Consider the following 17010-nt stretch of genomic DNA (forward strand, 5'->3'; position numbering starts at 1 on the left):
TAACCGACAGGGAGACTCTAAAAGAAAATGATATTTATTCAGGAATAGACATTGCAATGGGAATACATGTATTCAGGAAGGTAAACGAAGACAAAGGTTTTTAAAGAAACAATGAGAAGGATTACATAATGTTTTCAGATAATTATTTTTGACCACAAGGATCAATAACAAGGGTAGTATCAGTGTAAGACTGGATAATCCAGTTGCTGGACAGATGTCCTTGTAGAAGTATTTTTTTGTGTAAGGTTGTATTGACCTTTGTGCATGGTTGTGGCTTTTACAGGTTGCTTCAGGATAGTTTTGTTTTCAGGCATTGGTGTAAGAGAGCCCTTCCTGTGTGACCTTACCTGGCTCCATTTTTCAGGATTTTGTTTTTTTAACATAAATGACCCCATTTTGATTCTGACAACTTTTATGTTGCAAGCTCTTGCCATAATTCTCGTCCCACACAGGGCATTCCTTAATCAGTCCAGTCACTCAGTTATTTTTCTTCTGACAACATGGCTAGGCTATTGGCAATGGCCCATGAGTCTGTGAAAATACAGCAAGATATGGTGAAAAAGGTGGCTGGCATGGCCATTGCCACTGCATGTAGTTTGGCCTACTGGATAGAGTGTCCATGTCCAGTCTCAGTCAAAAGTTGGCTATCTATTGGCCAGATGGTGGTGGCAGCCCAATGGAGCCCATCTGCTTTTAGTTTGGCAGAACTGTTAGTAAACCATGCCAGACCATTGGTAGGCATATTTTTGAACCCATAGGAGGAGCCAAAACATCTTCAACAGGTTACTTGGTCACTTTTGGTTAGCTAGCCATTTGTTCATGGAACCTACTGGTCCCATGGGGCCTGGGTGGACATGATATTAAATGTGCCAGTTTCAATGTGCCAGTTTCACTTAATAATCGAGCTCTGTTGAGCCTGTCTAATTTGATTGATGGAGTTTGCATGAACCCAAGTAAGAATGGGCATTTCATGTTGTAGTGTCATGTATGGTGCTCTGGCCATAAGATGCTCAGTGTCCAGAGACTAGTGCCTAGTAGCAAGCAAGGAGTTGCTGTTTAAAAGGGGTGTATCTGGGGGCTGCTTCAAGCAACTTATATATCCAAAATGTGAGAGGCTGGTACATCCCGGTGGTGGTTTTTTCTTGCCAGAGACTCCAATCAGCATGCATGGAGGTTTTGGACATCTGTAATTTGATTGAGCTAGCGGGCTCTAAGGGTTCTAAAAGCAGTGCCTGGACCACAACTTGCTGAATGGCTTCCAAGGCCTGTTGTTGCAAAGGAACTCATTTAAAATTGGTAGGTTTGCTGGTCACTTTGACTAAGGAGAGCAAAAGGACACCCAGGTTGGGTATATGTGGTCTCCAGTACTCAAAAAGGCCTACCAGCTGCTGGGCCTCATTTTTATTAGAGGATGCCACAAGGGACAACACTTTTGTTTGGCTGTATCGGGGATACTTCTTTGGTGTTCAGCTTAAGTGGCCTTGGCATTTAGCCTGTGATAGTCCATGGTTAGTCTCCATGCCCTGGGGAGCCTTTTGCGACCAGCCAAACTGGGCTGTTACACTGTGAGAGGGTGGTTTATAACATTTATGTCTGTATTAAGTCCTCAATTAACAAAATACTGTCCTATTCTCCACTCAGTATGTATAAGAGTGATACTTTTGTTGAATAAGCCATTGGAACTTGGGGAGCTTAGGTGGCAGGCAGAAGTGGATATGCCCCACTGTTATGGCTTAAATCCTTAGCTGTGTTGGGGGAACATAGCCCTTCAGATGGAGGTGGCCTTCTGTGCCCCAAGCAGCCAAAATGCCAATGGCTATGATGCACTGACTGGTAGGAACCATGGTCCCTGGCACCTAAAATGGCCCAACGGGCCCTGCCCACAACCAGATAAGCATCTTGGGTCACTATGTTTGTCCGAAAACCTCCCAATGTCATCAGTTTAATTTTTCACCTAAAAGAACAAGGAAATATTTTCATGTGGGCTCCAGTATCCAAGAACTCCAGAAAAGTCTGAATTTTCTTCTTTTTCTCTTTTCTTTTAACAAGAGTATTAGGCCAGTGGCCTTCGGTAGGCACCTAGAGACTTTGGCAACAACCCTAACTGCACCGTTTGGGTCTGCAGTGTCCCTTTATCCAACAAACACACCAACCAGGTTGCTTGAGAGCTTACTGATTATGTCTATATATGTCCTTTGGATCTTGAGTCAGCTTCTCTGTGAAGGCCTGCATTGTGCATGCTGGTTCCCTCTCAGATGTCTCAAGGACCATCAGAGGACCTCTTTTTAATTCCCTCTCAGATGCCTCCAGATGCATCTGAATACCCAGGAAGAAGCAATCACATATATGCACTAAGCCCCCTTGTTTCCACACTGCTTTCCTCTGTCACAATCTATACAGCCACCTCACCCACATTCTCAGGGTGTATGTGTGGCCTGTATCTCATGTATCACTGCTTCTTCCCCATAAAACATCTAGCTGGTCTGATGTCTCCACCATGGGCCAGGTATGAGATAGGGTATTGCCCCTTCTACTTCACCAATGAGCCACTGTTCTGTCAGATTGAATCCTGCTTGCTGTGCCAATTTTGTGAAGAAGGTGCTCTCTGTGCACTGGTTATCAACTGTCGGAGTCCAGTGAGACAGAATACACTCATACACAACAAGTTACATGAAATGGATTTGTTACCATCAGACAGGCAGCAAGGGATAACACAAGCCTGGGATTTATTGCTGCTGGTCCCCAAGGCTGCGGAGAGCTGCCCAGGGCAAACAGAATCTTATCTCTGAGTTCTTCACTTGTACCACAGCTGAGAGACCTCAGAAGCATCCATCCTGGATTTTATATCCTGACAGCACATGACTCGCTGCACTAAAGCATTAAAGGACATCCTGTTTCTAGGGAGGACTGGAACAGAGCCTGAGCTGTTCTGGCCAATCCCTCTCTCATCTAAAGTTGTTGCATTCGTAGCACAGTCTACATATTTTGGATTATATCCTTGACATTGTTAATGTTATTTTGGTTAGACTCTGAGTTCTGTTAAAATTCTCCCCTGTGGGCCATCTTCTCCAAGTTTTGACTCCCCTTCCCAATTTGCCTACTTGTGTTTAATTTTAAGAGTCCTCAGGTAGTTTCTTTTTGTATTTTGTTCAATGCATGCAGTAGAATTGTTGAGAGAGAAAGGCTGTAGTTGGCTCATTCTAGCTTGTCTGTAAGTTCTTGTTTGTCATGTTCTCAAAAGTGAACGAAAATACTTGTTGAACAAATAAATGAAGAAATAAACTGCCTATTACCAATGTCTTTTTGGATCTATGCTTGAATTTTTTTCTTTCTTTTTCTTTTTTTTGACAGTTTATTTAATGAATCCTTTTAGTGTCAACTTTGAAAATGTAAATGCCACAAACGCCATCATGACCTGGAAGGTGCACTCCATGAGGAATAATTTCACATATTTGTGTCAGATTGAACTCCATGGTGAAGGAAAAATGATGCAAGTAAGAACCCTGCTTAATTTTCTATTTTCAAAAGTTCCTTTTTGTCCTGAACAGAGACACTGATGAATAAAATCACTTTAAACTCTTATTTCTGTGTAGGTTCAAATGGTGTGGGTCATCTGTTTTAAAAGGCCCATGAAATTAATCATACACTTTCATGGTTAGGAAATGGGCCTTGAAGATTTTTTCCCCCCAGAGAAGAACTGATCTTATTCCAGGTCAGGATTTGCTGTGTTCTGGTTTGCCTTTGTAATGGGATGCACTCACCAATGCTTCTGTCTTGTTCTTTTCTCTTTTTTGCTTTCTTCTCTTTTTTGATCAAGCAGTACAATGTTTCCATCAAGGTGAACGGTGAGTACTTCTTAAGTGAACTGGAACCTGCCACAGAGTATAGGGCGCGAGTACGCTGCGCTGGTGACAGCCACTTCTGGAAATGGAGTGAATGGAGTGGTCAGAACTTCACCACACTTGAAGCTGGTATGTCAGGCCCCTGGCATTTAATCCAAAGAAGTAGGTCTAAGAGTTAGACTGGTTTCCCTGAGAGATTTTGGTTGTACCAAAAACTAAGAGAAAAATATTTAAACAGAGGTGGGGTAGCGTTTAAATAATTAGATTCAATGCCTCATGAGAAGTGAATGGGAAACCGTCCACCTCAGACAGTTGACAGTAGTATTTTATTTATACTGTCTGTCTTCTCTCTTATCTTTCATTTTCCCAAAATTGTTTCAAGCCATCACTTGGCGGATTCACAGTAGATCTGGAGCTATATAAATTAGTATACACCTTTAATTCAGGACGGGGGACAAATGGAAGTGTTAACGACAAGGAAAGCATTGGTCTCATCCTAAACAACTTGAGGCCATGTTTGGAAATGCAATGACATTCGGAACCTTTATGGTTATTTGTGAGTCATTTGTTCTGGTGATGCCACACTGTGTGCCCTCTCCAGCATGCTCTGTGGCAGGGTTTCCTCAGTATTGATTGCAAGCTTTTTCTGCTAAATAACTATGTCTGAGAACTCAAATGGGCTTCAGGAGATTTGATGGCCCAGTCCTGCTTCCATCTCCCTCTAACTCAATGTCATAAAGGATAACTGTTGCCCATTTTACAGATGAGGCAACTTGCACCCATAACTGAAGAGATTTGCCCCAATTGCAGAGTTACTGAATGGTACAGACATCATAATAATCATAGGAGTGTGGTGGCTCACACCTGTAATCCCAGCACTTTGGGAGGCCGAGGCAGGTGGATCACGTTGTCAGGAGTTTGAGACCAGCCTGACCAACATGGTGAAACCCAGTCTCTACTAAAAATACAAAAATTAGCCAGGCATGGTGGCACATGCCTGTAATCCCAGCTACTCAGGAGGCTGAGGCAAGAGACCGCTTGAACCTGGGAGGCAGAGGTTGCAGTGAGCTGAGATCATGCCACTGCACTCCAGCCTGGGCAACAGAGTGAGACTCCATCTAAAAAAAAAAAAAAACATAGGAGTCAACATTTACTGTGAGCCATACATAGCTCGAAGGGCCCTCTGTGCTCCTCTCTTTTCATCCTGACGATGTGCAGTAGGTGCTCTTATGATCCTCATTTTATGCCAGAGGATATCAGGGCACAGAAAGATTAAGTAATTTAACTGGCCCAGCCAGGCACTGACTGAGCTGCGACTCACGTCCAGGCAGCCTGACACCAGAGCTCCACCCTTAACCAGAACTTAATTCTGTGTGTTCTCTCTCTTGGTGTTATTACAACCTCCAGATCTTGTTGATTCAAGTCCTAGCTATTTTAGTGCCAAAGGAAGGATTATACATATGTGTTTTATTATTATTCTTATTTGTGTATGGCAGCTGGCAGAACTCTTTCTGTTTCATTCTGGAAGGACCATTTTAAAGCAGTGACTGTAATTTGGGGGTGGTGGGCGCCGCTAATCAGAATCCACACATGAGGATGGTCATTAGTCAAGTTCTGCAGGCCTCCCCGCTTCCCTGTTGGTGCCTGCCTGTCCTCAAGCCCATTGAGACTCCAGTAATTTTTCCTAGGGGTACAGGTTCCTCAATAATCTTTGTTCTGGAAGGCCCTGTTCCTGAGAGGAATGTTGCATTTTCCTCAGTGTATTTTAGAAAAGAATTTTTATTATTTTGGTTTACATTTTCTGTTGTTTTTTTTTAAATTTATTCCAACATAACTAAAATTATGTAAAAAGGGAAGATGGCAAAAGAATAGAGTTTCTTTTAGATTATAGTAATAATCTAACATCTTGAAAACACTTAACTTTGCTTTTGATGATGACAAGAAAATGAGATGAATCTACTGAAGGTGAACCTATAGGAATTTTTTATTACTTCTGATCGCACTTTGCTTAATGCTGGAAAACTCAAATGCTTATGTGTATTATAACCATGCTTAAGTATAATTATAGTGAGCAGACATTGAGTTAAATGAATTGATGGTACAAACGATGTTGTTTATAAAATATAGTACTATCAACTGTATTGTAGCACTTTTTTGTTATAAATAGTAATTTACAAGCCAGCTGAAGATTTTGCATTGAGCTTAGATATTGTCCCTGAGTATTTCAATAAGGTTTTAAATTTAATATTGGCTTCTCCAATGACTTATTTAGCAAATTGAAATCTGCTTTAATAGATTTAAAAATATATGGCCACCTTTAACTTAAAGTATAAAGTGTTGAGTCAGCAACTAAAATAAAAAACTTAAATGTCAATTATTAGGCAAAAAAGATTGTATTTTTATAAGCTGGAGAGATACATTTTTATGTTATGTTCCAAAACAGTTCTTCTTTTCAAAGAAATGTTCTGAATCAGATCAAAAATTACTTGTCCTCTCACAAACCAAAAACTAAAAAAAACAGAAAAGTTATTTTTTAATATTTGAAACACCTTAATTTTGTTAAATTTTGTTAATTTCATCACAGTCCCTATTTAACACTTTCACACTTAGCAGCCAAAAATTTTTTAAACCATTTTAGTATGCAGAAATCATATTTAAAAAATAGAAGTTGGAGGTCCTAGCCCGAGGAATCAGGCAAGAGAAACACATCCCAAAAGGAAAAGAAGTCAAACTCTCTCTCTTTTGATGATGATATGATTCTATACCTAGAAAACCCTACATTAAGAGTGGACACAGGGAGAACGCAGATGCTGGGCTGAAGGGTCAGGAAGCTGCACACCCTGCACAGGGCTATGAAGCACCCACACTCGTTCTTGGCCCCCAGCAACTCCTGGGGAAGGGATTGAACAGGTGGCCTGCCCCTGCCATGGACCTTTGGAATCCAGACAGCAGGAAACCCCACAACCCTCATGGACAATTGGGCTGGCAGGAAGAGCTTCTTAGAGAGGTAGTAGGAATAGAGCTTCATCCTGGGCAGGGCCCAGAGGGTTTGGTGCAGAAACCTCTGCAGTGGAGCATGGCCAGGGACACAAATCCCCCAAGCCTTGCCGTGCTCCTCTAGGAGATTTTGGCCATAGGGTGACCGTGAGACCTAGACAGAGGAGAATGGTCTTACCCATGAGATGGGGCCAGTCCAATCTGAGTGATCCCCGGTCTGCTGGCCACTCCTGAGGCTCCAGCCTCACCACACTAGCTGGAGTTGCTTCTCAATTTCCTTCAGTTCAGTTCTAATTTTGGTTATTTCTTGTCTTCTGACAGCTTTGGTGTTGGTTTGCTCTTGTTTCTCTAGTTCGTCGAGGTGTGATGTTGGATTGTTAATTTGAGATCTTTGTCACCCAGGCTGGAGTGCAGTGATGCAATCTCAGCTCACTGCTAATTCTTTTATTTTTTATTTTTTGTAGAGACAGAGTCTTGTTATGTGGCCCTAGCTTCTATCAAACTCCTAGGCTCAAGCAATCCTCCCGCCTCAGCCTCCCAAAGTGCTGGAATTACAGGCATGAGCCACCACATCTTGTCCCTGCTGACATTTTCTAAACAGATTCTTGACAAAGAGGCTTGCTGTTGCTTAACATAAAAGCTATTGGTTTTCATCTAAACAAAAGAACAGAGAGTTCTGAAGACATATAAGCAGCCAAAAAACATTTAAAAATCCTCAACATCACCAATCACCAGAAAAAGTCATATCAAAATCACAATGAGACACCATCTCACACCAATCAGAAAGGCGATTTTTAAAAATCTTTGCATGTTGTTACTGTTTTTATTCTTTAGCTACCCCAGGTGGCTTCTGTAGCAGTCAGCACCACTGCCCTGCTAGACCTTCTGTAAGTATTAAAAGCCAACGTTCTTACAAGAAGGTTTTTACACAGAAGGAGGTGTTACACAAAAAGGGGGAAGGTTAAGCTACTGTATGCATTTGTTTGCAATGTGTCATCTCACAGAACTCATCCCTGTAACCCCATCAGGGCAGGAGCCTTCTTCACATGTCTTCATAATATTTCTTAAGGGAGGCCATTTTCCACAGTGCTTCAGCTCTCAAATGCAAGTGGAGCCTGACATAATAAAACTCTGTTTTCATTTCAACCATGATGCAGGGAATATATTCCATGTCTATTAATAGGTTGTAACAGTTTTCTAGGGCTTTAATAACACACTACCACAGACTGAAGGACTTTAACAAGAGAAATTTAGTGTCTCGTAATTATGGAGGCTAGAAATCTGACATCAAGATGTTGGCTGAGGTTGTTTCTCAGAGGCCACTCTCTTTGGCTAGTAGATGGTCATCTTCTATGTCTGCTCACAGGGTATTCTCTTGAGCTTCTCTGTGCACCTACTGCCTTTTCTAATGAGGACACAAGTCAAAATGGCTATTATTAAAAAGTCAAAAAGCAACAGATGCTGAGGAAGCTGCAGGGAAAAGAGAACACTTATACACTGTTGGTGGGAATATAAATTAGTTCGACCTTCATAAAATGCAGTTTGGAGATTTCTCAAAACAGAGCTGCTATTCCACCCAGCAATCCCATTACTGGGTATATATTCAAAGGAAAATAAATCATTCTACCAACACACATAGGTTCATCACAGCACTATTCACCATAGCAAAGACATGGAATCTACCTAGGTGCCCATCAATGGTGGATTGGATAAAGAAAATATGGTACATATACACCATGGAATACTACACAGCCATAAAAAATAATGAAATAATGTTCCTCCCAGCAACATGGATGTAGCTGGAGGCCATTATCCTAAGTGAATTAATGCAGGAACAGAAAATCCAATACTGCATGTTCTCACTTTTAAGTGGGAACTAAACATTGTGTATTCATGAAAATAAAGATAAAAACAGTAGACACTGGGGACTACTAGAAGGGGAAGGAAGGGAGAGGGCAAGTGTTGAAAAACTAACGGTTGGGTTCTATGCCCACAATTTGGGTGATGGGATCATTCATATTCCAAACCTCAGCATTGCACAATATACCCATGTAACGAACATGCACATGTACTCCCTGACTCTAAAATAAAATTATAAAAAGAGAGAGTTTCTAGGAAGTATTTTTAAAAGGATTTCAAAGGAAAATAAAATGTGATAGGGAGGGATATGATTCACTAAAGTTTGATTATTAACTACTGAATGATGAAGTATTGACTATGGTTTCACATGAATGAGTTATATGGAAATATGCTAAATTACTTTCAAGAACGTAATAGCATGCACAAAGAAGTCTGGAGGTTAAAGTAGCACTCAGGTGATGGACTTTGAATTTATGTTTTCATAACCAAACTCTAATTTAATGAAATCACAATGTCTCAAAAATTTGACAGCACTGGGATATATATTTTGAAATACAGTAAACCCTATCAATGATAGTAGACTGGTAAACATTTAGTAAATACTGATCTGTACCTTCCAAAAAGGATGTTTTTCTCTGATTAAAATAAAGTTTGTGATTTGGCAAACTGAGAGGTGGAAGAAAAGTTGGAAGAGTTGGAAGAAAAATAATTCATATAAAGTTAAGGAAACTACTGATAAGTAATTTAGATTTTATATCATTACTCTAAAATGGAATCTGGACTATTAAACCATTAGATTATTAAACTAACAACTCTATACCACATCTTGTATTTAAATTGATTTTTGTTATCACAAAAGTTATTTAGGTTTGTAGCAATGCTACTAACTCTCTTAATTAGATACTTGAATTTAATTCAATTATTTTTATTAGGGGCTATGCTAAAATATTCAAGCTATCTTTAAGAATTAAAGGGAAGTTTCAAAGTAAACATTAAAAATAGAAGTCATATGAGACATGCTATAGTTGTATTTTCAAATTCAGAAAGCTGAAGCAGCACATTCACAAAATGTGATTGAGTAGAGAGATGAAGATGTTTTTTAAGTCTGGATTTAAAAATGAGATATGCTGTTAGGGCTCAGTTGCAGAATGACATCAATACCTGTGAGTCCCTTTCTTGTCTCCATGGATGTGCTATAATTGGGTCATCTATATCTTCAGCAGTTAAAGCCTGATATTTCTTGTGGCTTATGAATGTTTTAAATTGTCTTTTGACTACTTTTTGTTGTACTATTCTTGTGAAGGTCATACCATGACAAAATTGTATCAGTAGAAAAATTGATTCTATGTGGAATACAGAGTATTACATAAATCCAACAAAACAATTTACAAATGAAAAGACATACTCATCTTAATAGGACTTTCATAATATTTTCATCAATCAATGATTAAAATGTGTGCCTTTTTAAGATTTTAAAATAAATTGCATTGATTTCATTATTTTTCCATTGCTGAGATTTTTTTAAATGAGAATTTTGTTGAACTTGTCATGCAAGCTGAGCCTTCAATTGACCATCCATTTTCTAAAGATGAATAATGGAATGACCAGACCCTAACTACCTTGAGCTCAAATCTTGGCTTCACTTTTACTTTCACCTGGGTGATTTCAGAAATTAACTTACTCTCTCTGGGTCTTAGTTTCCTTATCTAGAGAATGGGGTAAATAATCATACCTGCCCCATAGAATTGTTATGAGGATTAAATGAGTTAATATATGCAAAACATTTGGAACTGGGCTGGCATCTAGTAACCCCTCTATAAATATTAGCTATTAGTATGTGTAAAAGAGATCCCCTAAATGGTTTTATGCATAGGTACCCAGAGTTGGCTTGGATTTAAAGACCTGTCCTCATGATAAGTTGATTGAGCAAATGCAGATTTAGATGCAAAATCAATCAGTCAATCCATTTACAAAGATTTCTGAGTGAGGGATGGAGACAAGAAAAGATTGGGACATTGAAGCAGGTTGTTTTCTGAGTTCCTTTGAAGTTTGGTTTTTATTCATTCAGACAGTTTATAGAGCTTTCACGAAGTGCCAGGCCCTGAGGCAGGTGCTAGAGTTTCAAAACCCTTGGCCCCAGGGATCCTGTGGTTTATTGACAGAGAGACAAGGAAGCACACTATTCTAAAGCAGCATGGTGAGAGCCACGATAGAAGAAATGCTGGGTGCTGCAGGTGCCTCAAGTGTCCACAGCAAGCAGGTGACCCAGGCGCAGGCAGGGTGCTGGGAGTAGGAGTGGGATGAGGCCTTTCCAGTGGAGGGAGACTAGCACTCCAGTGAGCGGGCCAGCCGTGGGTATGATGAAACATGAGGAAGAATGCATCCTGCCCCTAGTGGGCTCCCCATCACTGTGTCTGTATCCATCACAAATGGGGCAAGGAAGTAGCATAGGTCTGCTGCCTAGAAAGTCAAAAAAAGGGGAAATTTACCTAACTCATCTGGAATTGGTCTAATGTACAAATTATTCCAAACTTCTTTGGTAGTTGTATGGCTTGATGTTTATAAAGGCTTTCAGAGGCAGCTGACCTTTTTATAAAGCACTGTACTGTGTGCATGTAGTGAGGAGTGAGCGGTGTGGCTGTGGACCAGTGGGTAGAAGCCATAGAGAGTGAAAAGGTTGCACAGGTAATTGTCATGTCCTTGACCATCTTAGAAAAAGGTTGAACATATTGCTTTACATACATATTGCGACTCAAGAACTTTTCTTTGGTTAATTTCAGCTCCCTCAGAGGCCCCTGATGTCTGGAGAAGTGTGAACTTGGAGCCAGGAAATCATACTGTGACCTTATTCTGGAAGGTAAGATGTGCAGATTCCAAAAGCCTGATTGTTTCCAAAAGCCACATTTGTGGAAACAAATGTGTCTTCCTCTGGGGAACTGTGGATTGATTCAGTGTCCCAAATGGGAGGGATCTTCACATTCATCCAATAGAATTTCTTACCTAGTAGAGGAATCCCACTCCACTCCTTTGACAGCTCATGCAACTGACAGCCAGTTCTGATTAGTAGAACCTTCTTCTCTGCAACTTCAACTCAGGCCAGCCCTGACTTTTGCAGGGCCCAGGGCAAAGATGTAAGTAAACAACCACATATGATAGTTAAAAGTTACACATATTTAAATAGTCATACTATTTATATTTAAAAATTATAAATCAAGCTTAAAAATTGTCATATGAAATAAATTTTATCCTTCTATCTTGCCTAATACACCTTCATGACAACCTGGAAGGCCAGGTTTGTATTCTGAACTCTGTGATGCATGTTTCACACTGAAACATGGTGATCCTGGGAGAGTTGGCTCTGGTCTCAACCTACCCCACTTTTTTTTTCACCTTTGGTTTGGCACACTCTGCAAGAATCTCTGTGCACAGACATGTGGGCATGCCAGTCTGCATATCTGGGTTCTGTCCACACCCCAAGCGGATAGCCACTCCCAGCCCACTCTCAGGGCTGGCGGTACACATGCCAGGGGAGGGGAGGCCTGAGGAACAGACCCCAGAAGTGGGCTTGGGACTGTGTGGGCAAGAATTTCTCTGCAAACTGAGGATCTTCCAGAGGAGGGCTGTGGGTATGGAGAGCAGCTAATCCCTGTACATCTGCATGGGGCAACACAGCTGGAGGTGGAATGAGGCCAGTACCCAGGCTCCTCCTGCAGGGTCCCAGGGTGGTGCTGTTTGTACTCATTGCTTTTCTGCCCTTGACTACCCCTCACATTCTTTTTTCCACCAGGTTAAAGAGTCTATTCCTTGTGATTCTGACCTGAGCACTCTTCTCGTGACACATGATGCTCTTGAGGCTCTTATCTCCAAATGATCCTCTTCTCTACTCACCTTCAGTTAGATTTGAATGTCTGATTTCAGACTTGGTTGAGAGAGTTATTTTCTCTATTAAGCTGTTTGAATTTTCTGGTGTGTGCATATATAAAGGAGTTGAGGGACAGAAAAGATGAAAAAGGAGTTGTACAAATTCCTTTCAATTAAAACCCATTTAAAAGTGTTTATCAATTTTTTTTCAGCCATTATCAAAACTGCATGCCAATGGAAAGATCCTGTTCTATAATGTAATTGTAGAAAACCTAGACAAACCATCCAGGTCAGAGCTCCATTCCATTCCGGCACCGGCCAACAGCACAAAACTAATCCTCGACAGGTGTTCCTACCAAATCTGCGTCACAGCCAACAACAGTGCGGGCGCTTCTCCTCCTTCTGTAATAGTCATCTCTGCAGACCCCGAAAACAGTGAGTTTGTTTTTCATTTTGTTTTGTTTTTATTCTCTAGGAAAATGCTGATGACATTATTAAGTAGTGATGGATAAATCGAGAAAACAATAACTTAGGAAGACAAAATGTCTAGTCACCAAACAGTCATTTTCTTTTGGGCCAGGTGTGTCAACATGTTTCAGTGGGACAGTCCCCTCAGTGTGGGGAGAAGGAGACTTCAGCCATGGCTCAGGACATTTCTGTCCAGGGGATTCTTCAACATACATGGGAAATTATCTCAAATTTATTCAAGTAAATGCAACCCCAACAAACAGTCACCACTGAGAGTTGGAGTTACTATTTATGATCTTTGTGGCTTGTGAAATAGGAATTCCATTTACTATTTTGTAAAAAGTGTTGTCAGTCTTTGCACCTGGAAAGAGTCCATGAACATTTCCAGAGATCATCAGAACTGGCATCAACTTTCACCAGAGGCTCTGCCAACTTTGTAGAATAAAAGATAATAACTGGCTGATCTCTTGCCTATGAAAGAGCAAACAAGGTGTAATGCCCTTACATGCCAAATCAGTAGTGATATTAATTTCTTTCTTAGCCATAAAAAGAGTCAACCCCACAGTTACATGCTATGAGATGATACACACATGGGCATACATAATGTAGTTGGCAAGTGGCATCCTGGGGTCATTCATGAACTTTGCAATAATATTACCCTTCAGTTCCTGCTATTAAAATTTCCAGACACTTGTAGGTTCTATAATATGTATTTATTCAAGTTCAGCTTAAATTTGGGTTGAGTTGGATTAGAGGATGTTGTTGTTTTGTTTTATTTTTATGTTTTTAAAACAACTATCCAGTATATATCACATGAGGAAAAGAAATTATATTGTGCCATAGAAGAAAAACCAACCTGAGTTGGTTTAGGAGTTGTTTAGTGTAACCTGTGTTTTCTGAAGAACTATATTAGAGAAAGAAGTTATATTCTGACTTCATTAGGATCTGAACAGGAAAAGGGGGCATTTCATTCAGCCTCGGGGAGCTGGTACTGGCCTCTTCTGAGGAAGGGAGAGACCAGTTCAAAGCAACACTGCTGAGAGCAATTACGTATTTTGGGGTCTCCTACCATATCCTCCATCCCCATGCCCTGCCTTCAGATGCCTAGACCTTCTGGTGAGAGGCTCCAGCTAGCTATCCTTAAGTTTTTCTTGTTTCTACATCACCAGCATGTATAAAGTCACTCATGTACTATGAGAAAACCAGTAAGGTTAAGCCAGTTCACACTAGGGTGCGAATGACTGACAAAAAGATTCCCCTACTCTTTGATCTACCTCCATCTCTCAAAACATATTTTCAATTTAAAGAAGCAGCTTTCTAAGAGTTTCAACCCTGGGTTTGGAGTTAGATTTTACTAAGTATCAATAAGTCAAGTGAAAAATGTCGGCCTTAATATGTGAGGGGCATTTGTCTGCTTGATGGAGGAAGGCAGGGAAGCCATGTGGATGGGATCTATAAAGCCCTCATGGGCTTTTACCTTATACCTAGGGCTGCACATTCCTTTGGGTGCCCCCAGCTGGATGATACTTTGATGCCCTATAAAAATGAATCAGTGGTTTTCACACCACTATTCAGTTGTAATTAGGATTGCCAGGTAAAATACAGGATGCCCAGTTAAATGTGAATTACAGACAAACAATAAACCAGTTCTTAGTGTAAGTCTGTGGAAAGAGGAGAAATTCTCATGCCTGAAGGTTAAGGTGTATCCCTGTTGGAACTCAGTAGAACTGGTAGTCCCCTGAGGCCATGTTATCCTTTTTCCAATTGTCAGACATCAGGAAACCTACTGTATCATATAAAATACATTGACATGACAGTATTAGTCATAAACTGTGTGCATATCTTTATATAACCCAACTTTTTATATACCTGAATATTTTCTTCTTTTTTGTCTTCTACTCAATTCCTACCTGTAACACATCTCAGAAGCAGTATTTAGTTCAGGAGCAACTGATGTTATTGTGGGAGAATTAGCCTGCATTAGTTATTCATTCAATAGGTATTTTTTGAAGCAGATCCAGTACCCAATACCAGATTCTAGATTAAGGATCAACAAATTTTGTGGTAAAGGGGCAGATAGCAAACATTTTTGCAGGTCATATAGTCTCCATTACATATTTTATTGTATGCCTTCTTTGTTGGTTTATTTGTATTTTTACAACCCTTAAAATGTCTTAGAACCATTCTTAGCTCAAGGATCATATGAAAACAACCCTCAGAGGCTGGAATCATCCTCCTGGTGGTAGTTTGTTGACCCCTGTCCTAGGTGCTGAAGTCTGGTGGGGCTTCAGAAGGTCAACATGATGGGCATCTGAAGGGCAGGTGTGAATATTTGCTGGGAAGTAAGAGACAAGAACTCACCCATGAAAACATCCCCCACCCAAGCACCTGTAACTATTGAAGTGGAGGTCTGTTACCTACTAGATACAGTGCATGTATGTATTTACTTTCTACCTTACACACTTAAAACAATTTACAGTTAATTAAATCTGGAGCATTGCTCTATTTGTTCATATACAGAAGAGGTTGAGGAAGAAAGAATTGCAGGCACAGAGAGTGGATTCTTTCTGTCTTGGAAACCCCAACCTGGGGATGTTATAGGCTATGTTGTGGACTGGTGTGACCATACCCAGGATGTGCTCGGTGATTTCCAATGGAAGAATGTAGGTCCCAATACCACAAGCACAGTCATTAGCACAGGTAAGAAGAACCTTCCATATCATTGCATTGCTATATTCACTTTGAAGCAAGTTCAAGTGGGATTTCTGGACTACTTCACAGACTTTGTGCTAAGCTAATAATTTTGAAATGACAAATCCAGCATGGGTGTTAGGAGTTCAGATGTTACAAGAATATGTTCTAAAACTTGACCTTTAAATCTACTTTTGCAGAGAATATCTGTACATGAGGTGGGACTTGATTTTCATGATTTTCATAAACTTGTTTCTTTAAATTAGTGCATAGTCTCGAATGGCAGAGGGACATTATTATAAAAGTTGTCCAGAGAGCTTTTACAAAAGCAGAGACTTGCATGCATTTGGAAGATGTTTAGGACATATAGTTGATGAGAATCGATCATCAACTTCAGTTTCAATAGAACACGTAGAACTTGTTCTCTTACCTCCCCCATTGGATTTGTAATGTGAAGACTGCAAGTTTAGCAGTCAGAGGAGTGCCGGTTTGTGTGGCTTGAGCTGGAGGGGTGGGTGGCGCCATCTACTGGGCTCAGGGAAAGGTGTGGGAAATGTCCCTGTTCAGAGGGTGATCAAGGTTCTGCCAATTTCAGTGGTATGGTGGGTTCTGGAAGGAGATTGCAGAGGTACAGGTGTAATGGGGAAATGAGGAAGTGGAAGCAAAGCTTTCAAGACTATTGGCTTTAATGGGAAGAGGGAAGACAAGTAACTGGAGGGGGATTTGGAGTCAAAGAAGGGCTTGGTTTTCTATGTCTGGTCTGATTCTGCACCCAGTTGTATGCACATGGATACAGGCATGTTTGAGAACTCTTGCTTCAAAGAACACTGCAGAGGCCAGTCCCTCCAGGCTTTGCTGGAGGCAAGACAGTGGGGCCAGGTGTTTGCAACATGGAGGACTCCAAGGCTTCATGGAAGGAGGGAATATGGTGGGGATGAAATACAAAATTCCTGAAAGCCAATTACTAGGGGAGCACAAATTTATTTTTCACTCTTTTTTAGGGGGTGTGGTGGGGAACAGACTGTCGCTGTGTTACCCAGGCTGGAGTGCAGTGGCTTGATCTCAGCTCACTGCAACCTCTGCCTCTTGGGTTCAAGTGAGTCTCCTGCCTCAGCCTCCCTGGTAGCTGGGATTACAGGCGCCCGCCATTACATCTGGCTAATTTTTCTGTTTTTAGTAGAGACAAGATTTCACCATGTTGGCCAGGCTGGTCTCCAACTGCTGGCCTCAAGTGATCCGCCTGCCTCGGCCTCCCAAAGTGCTGGGATTTCAGGCGTGAGCCAACGTGCCA

General features: G+C 40.9%; 1 protein-coding gene across 2 annotated transcripts in view; it reads left to right on the forward strand.

Annotated features, from left to right (window-relative positions):
- The window catches only part of OSMR (oncostatin M receptor), an 87068-nt gene that overhangs the window by 57253 nt on the left and 12805 nt on the right, over positions 1–17010 (forward strand). The window contains exons 8-12 of one of the 2 annotated variants that reach the window (XM_030814004.1): positions 3352–3494; positions 3821–3971; positions 11480–11556; positions 12773–12995; positions 13141–13489. In XM_030814004.1, the coding sequence (XP_030669864.1) occupies positions 3352–3494; positions 3821–3971; positions 11480–11556; positions 12773–12995; positions 13141–13301 (755 nt within the window). In that variant the 3' untranslated portion in view covers positions 13302–13489. Of the gene's footprint in view, positions 1–3351; positions 3495–3820; positions 3972–11479; positions 11557–12772; positions 12996–13140; positions 13490–15548; positions 15729–17010 lie in introns of those variants that run through there. The other variant, XM_012501691.2, reaches the window with a different exon arrangement.

This window comes from Nomascus leucogenys, chromosome 6 (genome assembly GCF_006542625.1).
Source record: "Nomascus leucogenys isolate Asia chromosome 6, Asia_NLE_v1, whole genome shotgun sequence".
NCBI classification, from domain to species: Eukaryota; Metazoa; Chordata; class Mammalia; order Primates; family Hylobatidae; genus Nomascus; species Nomascus leucogenys.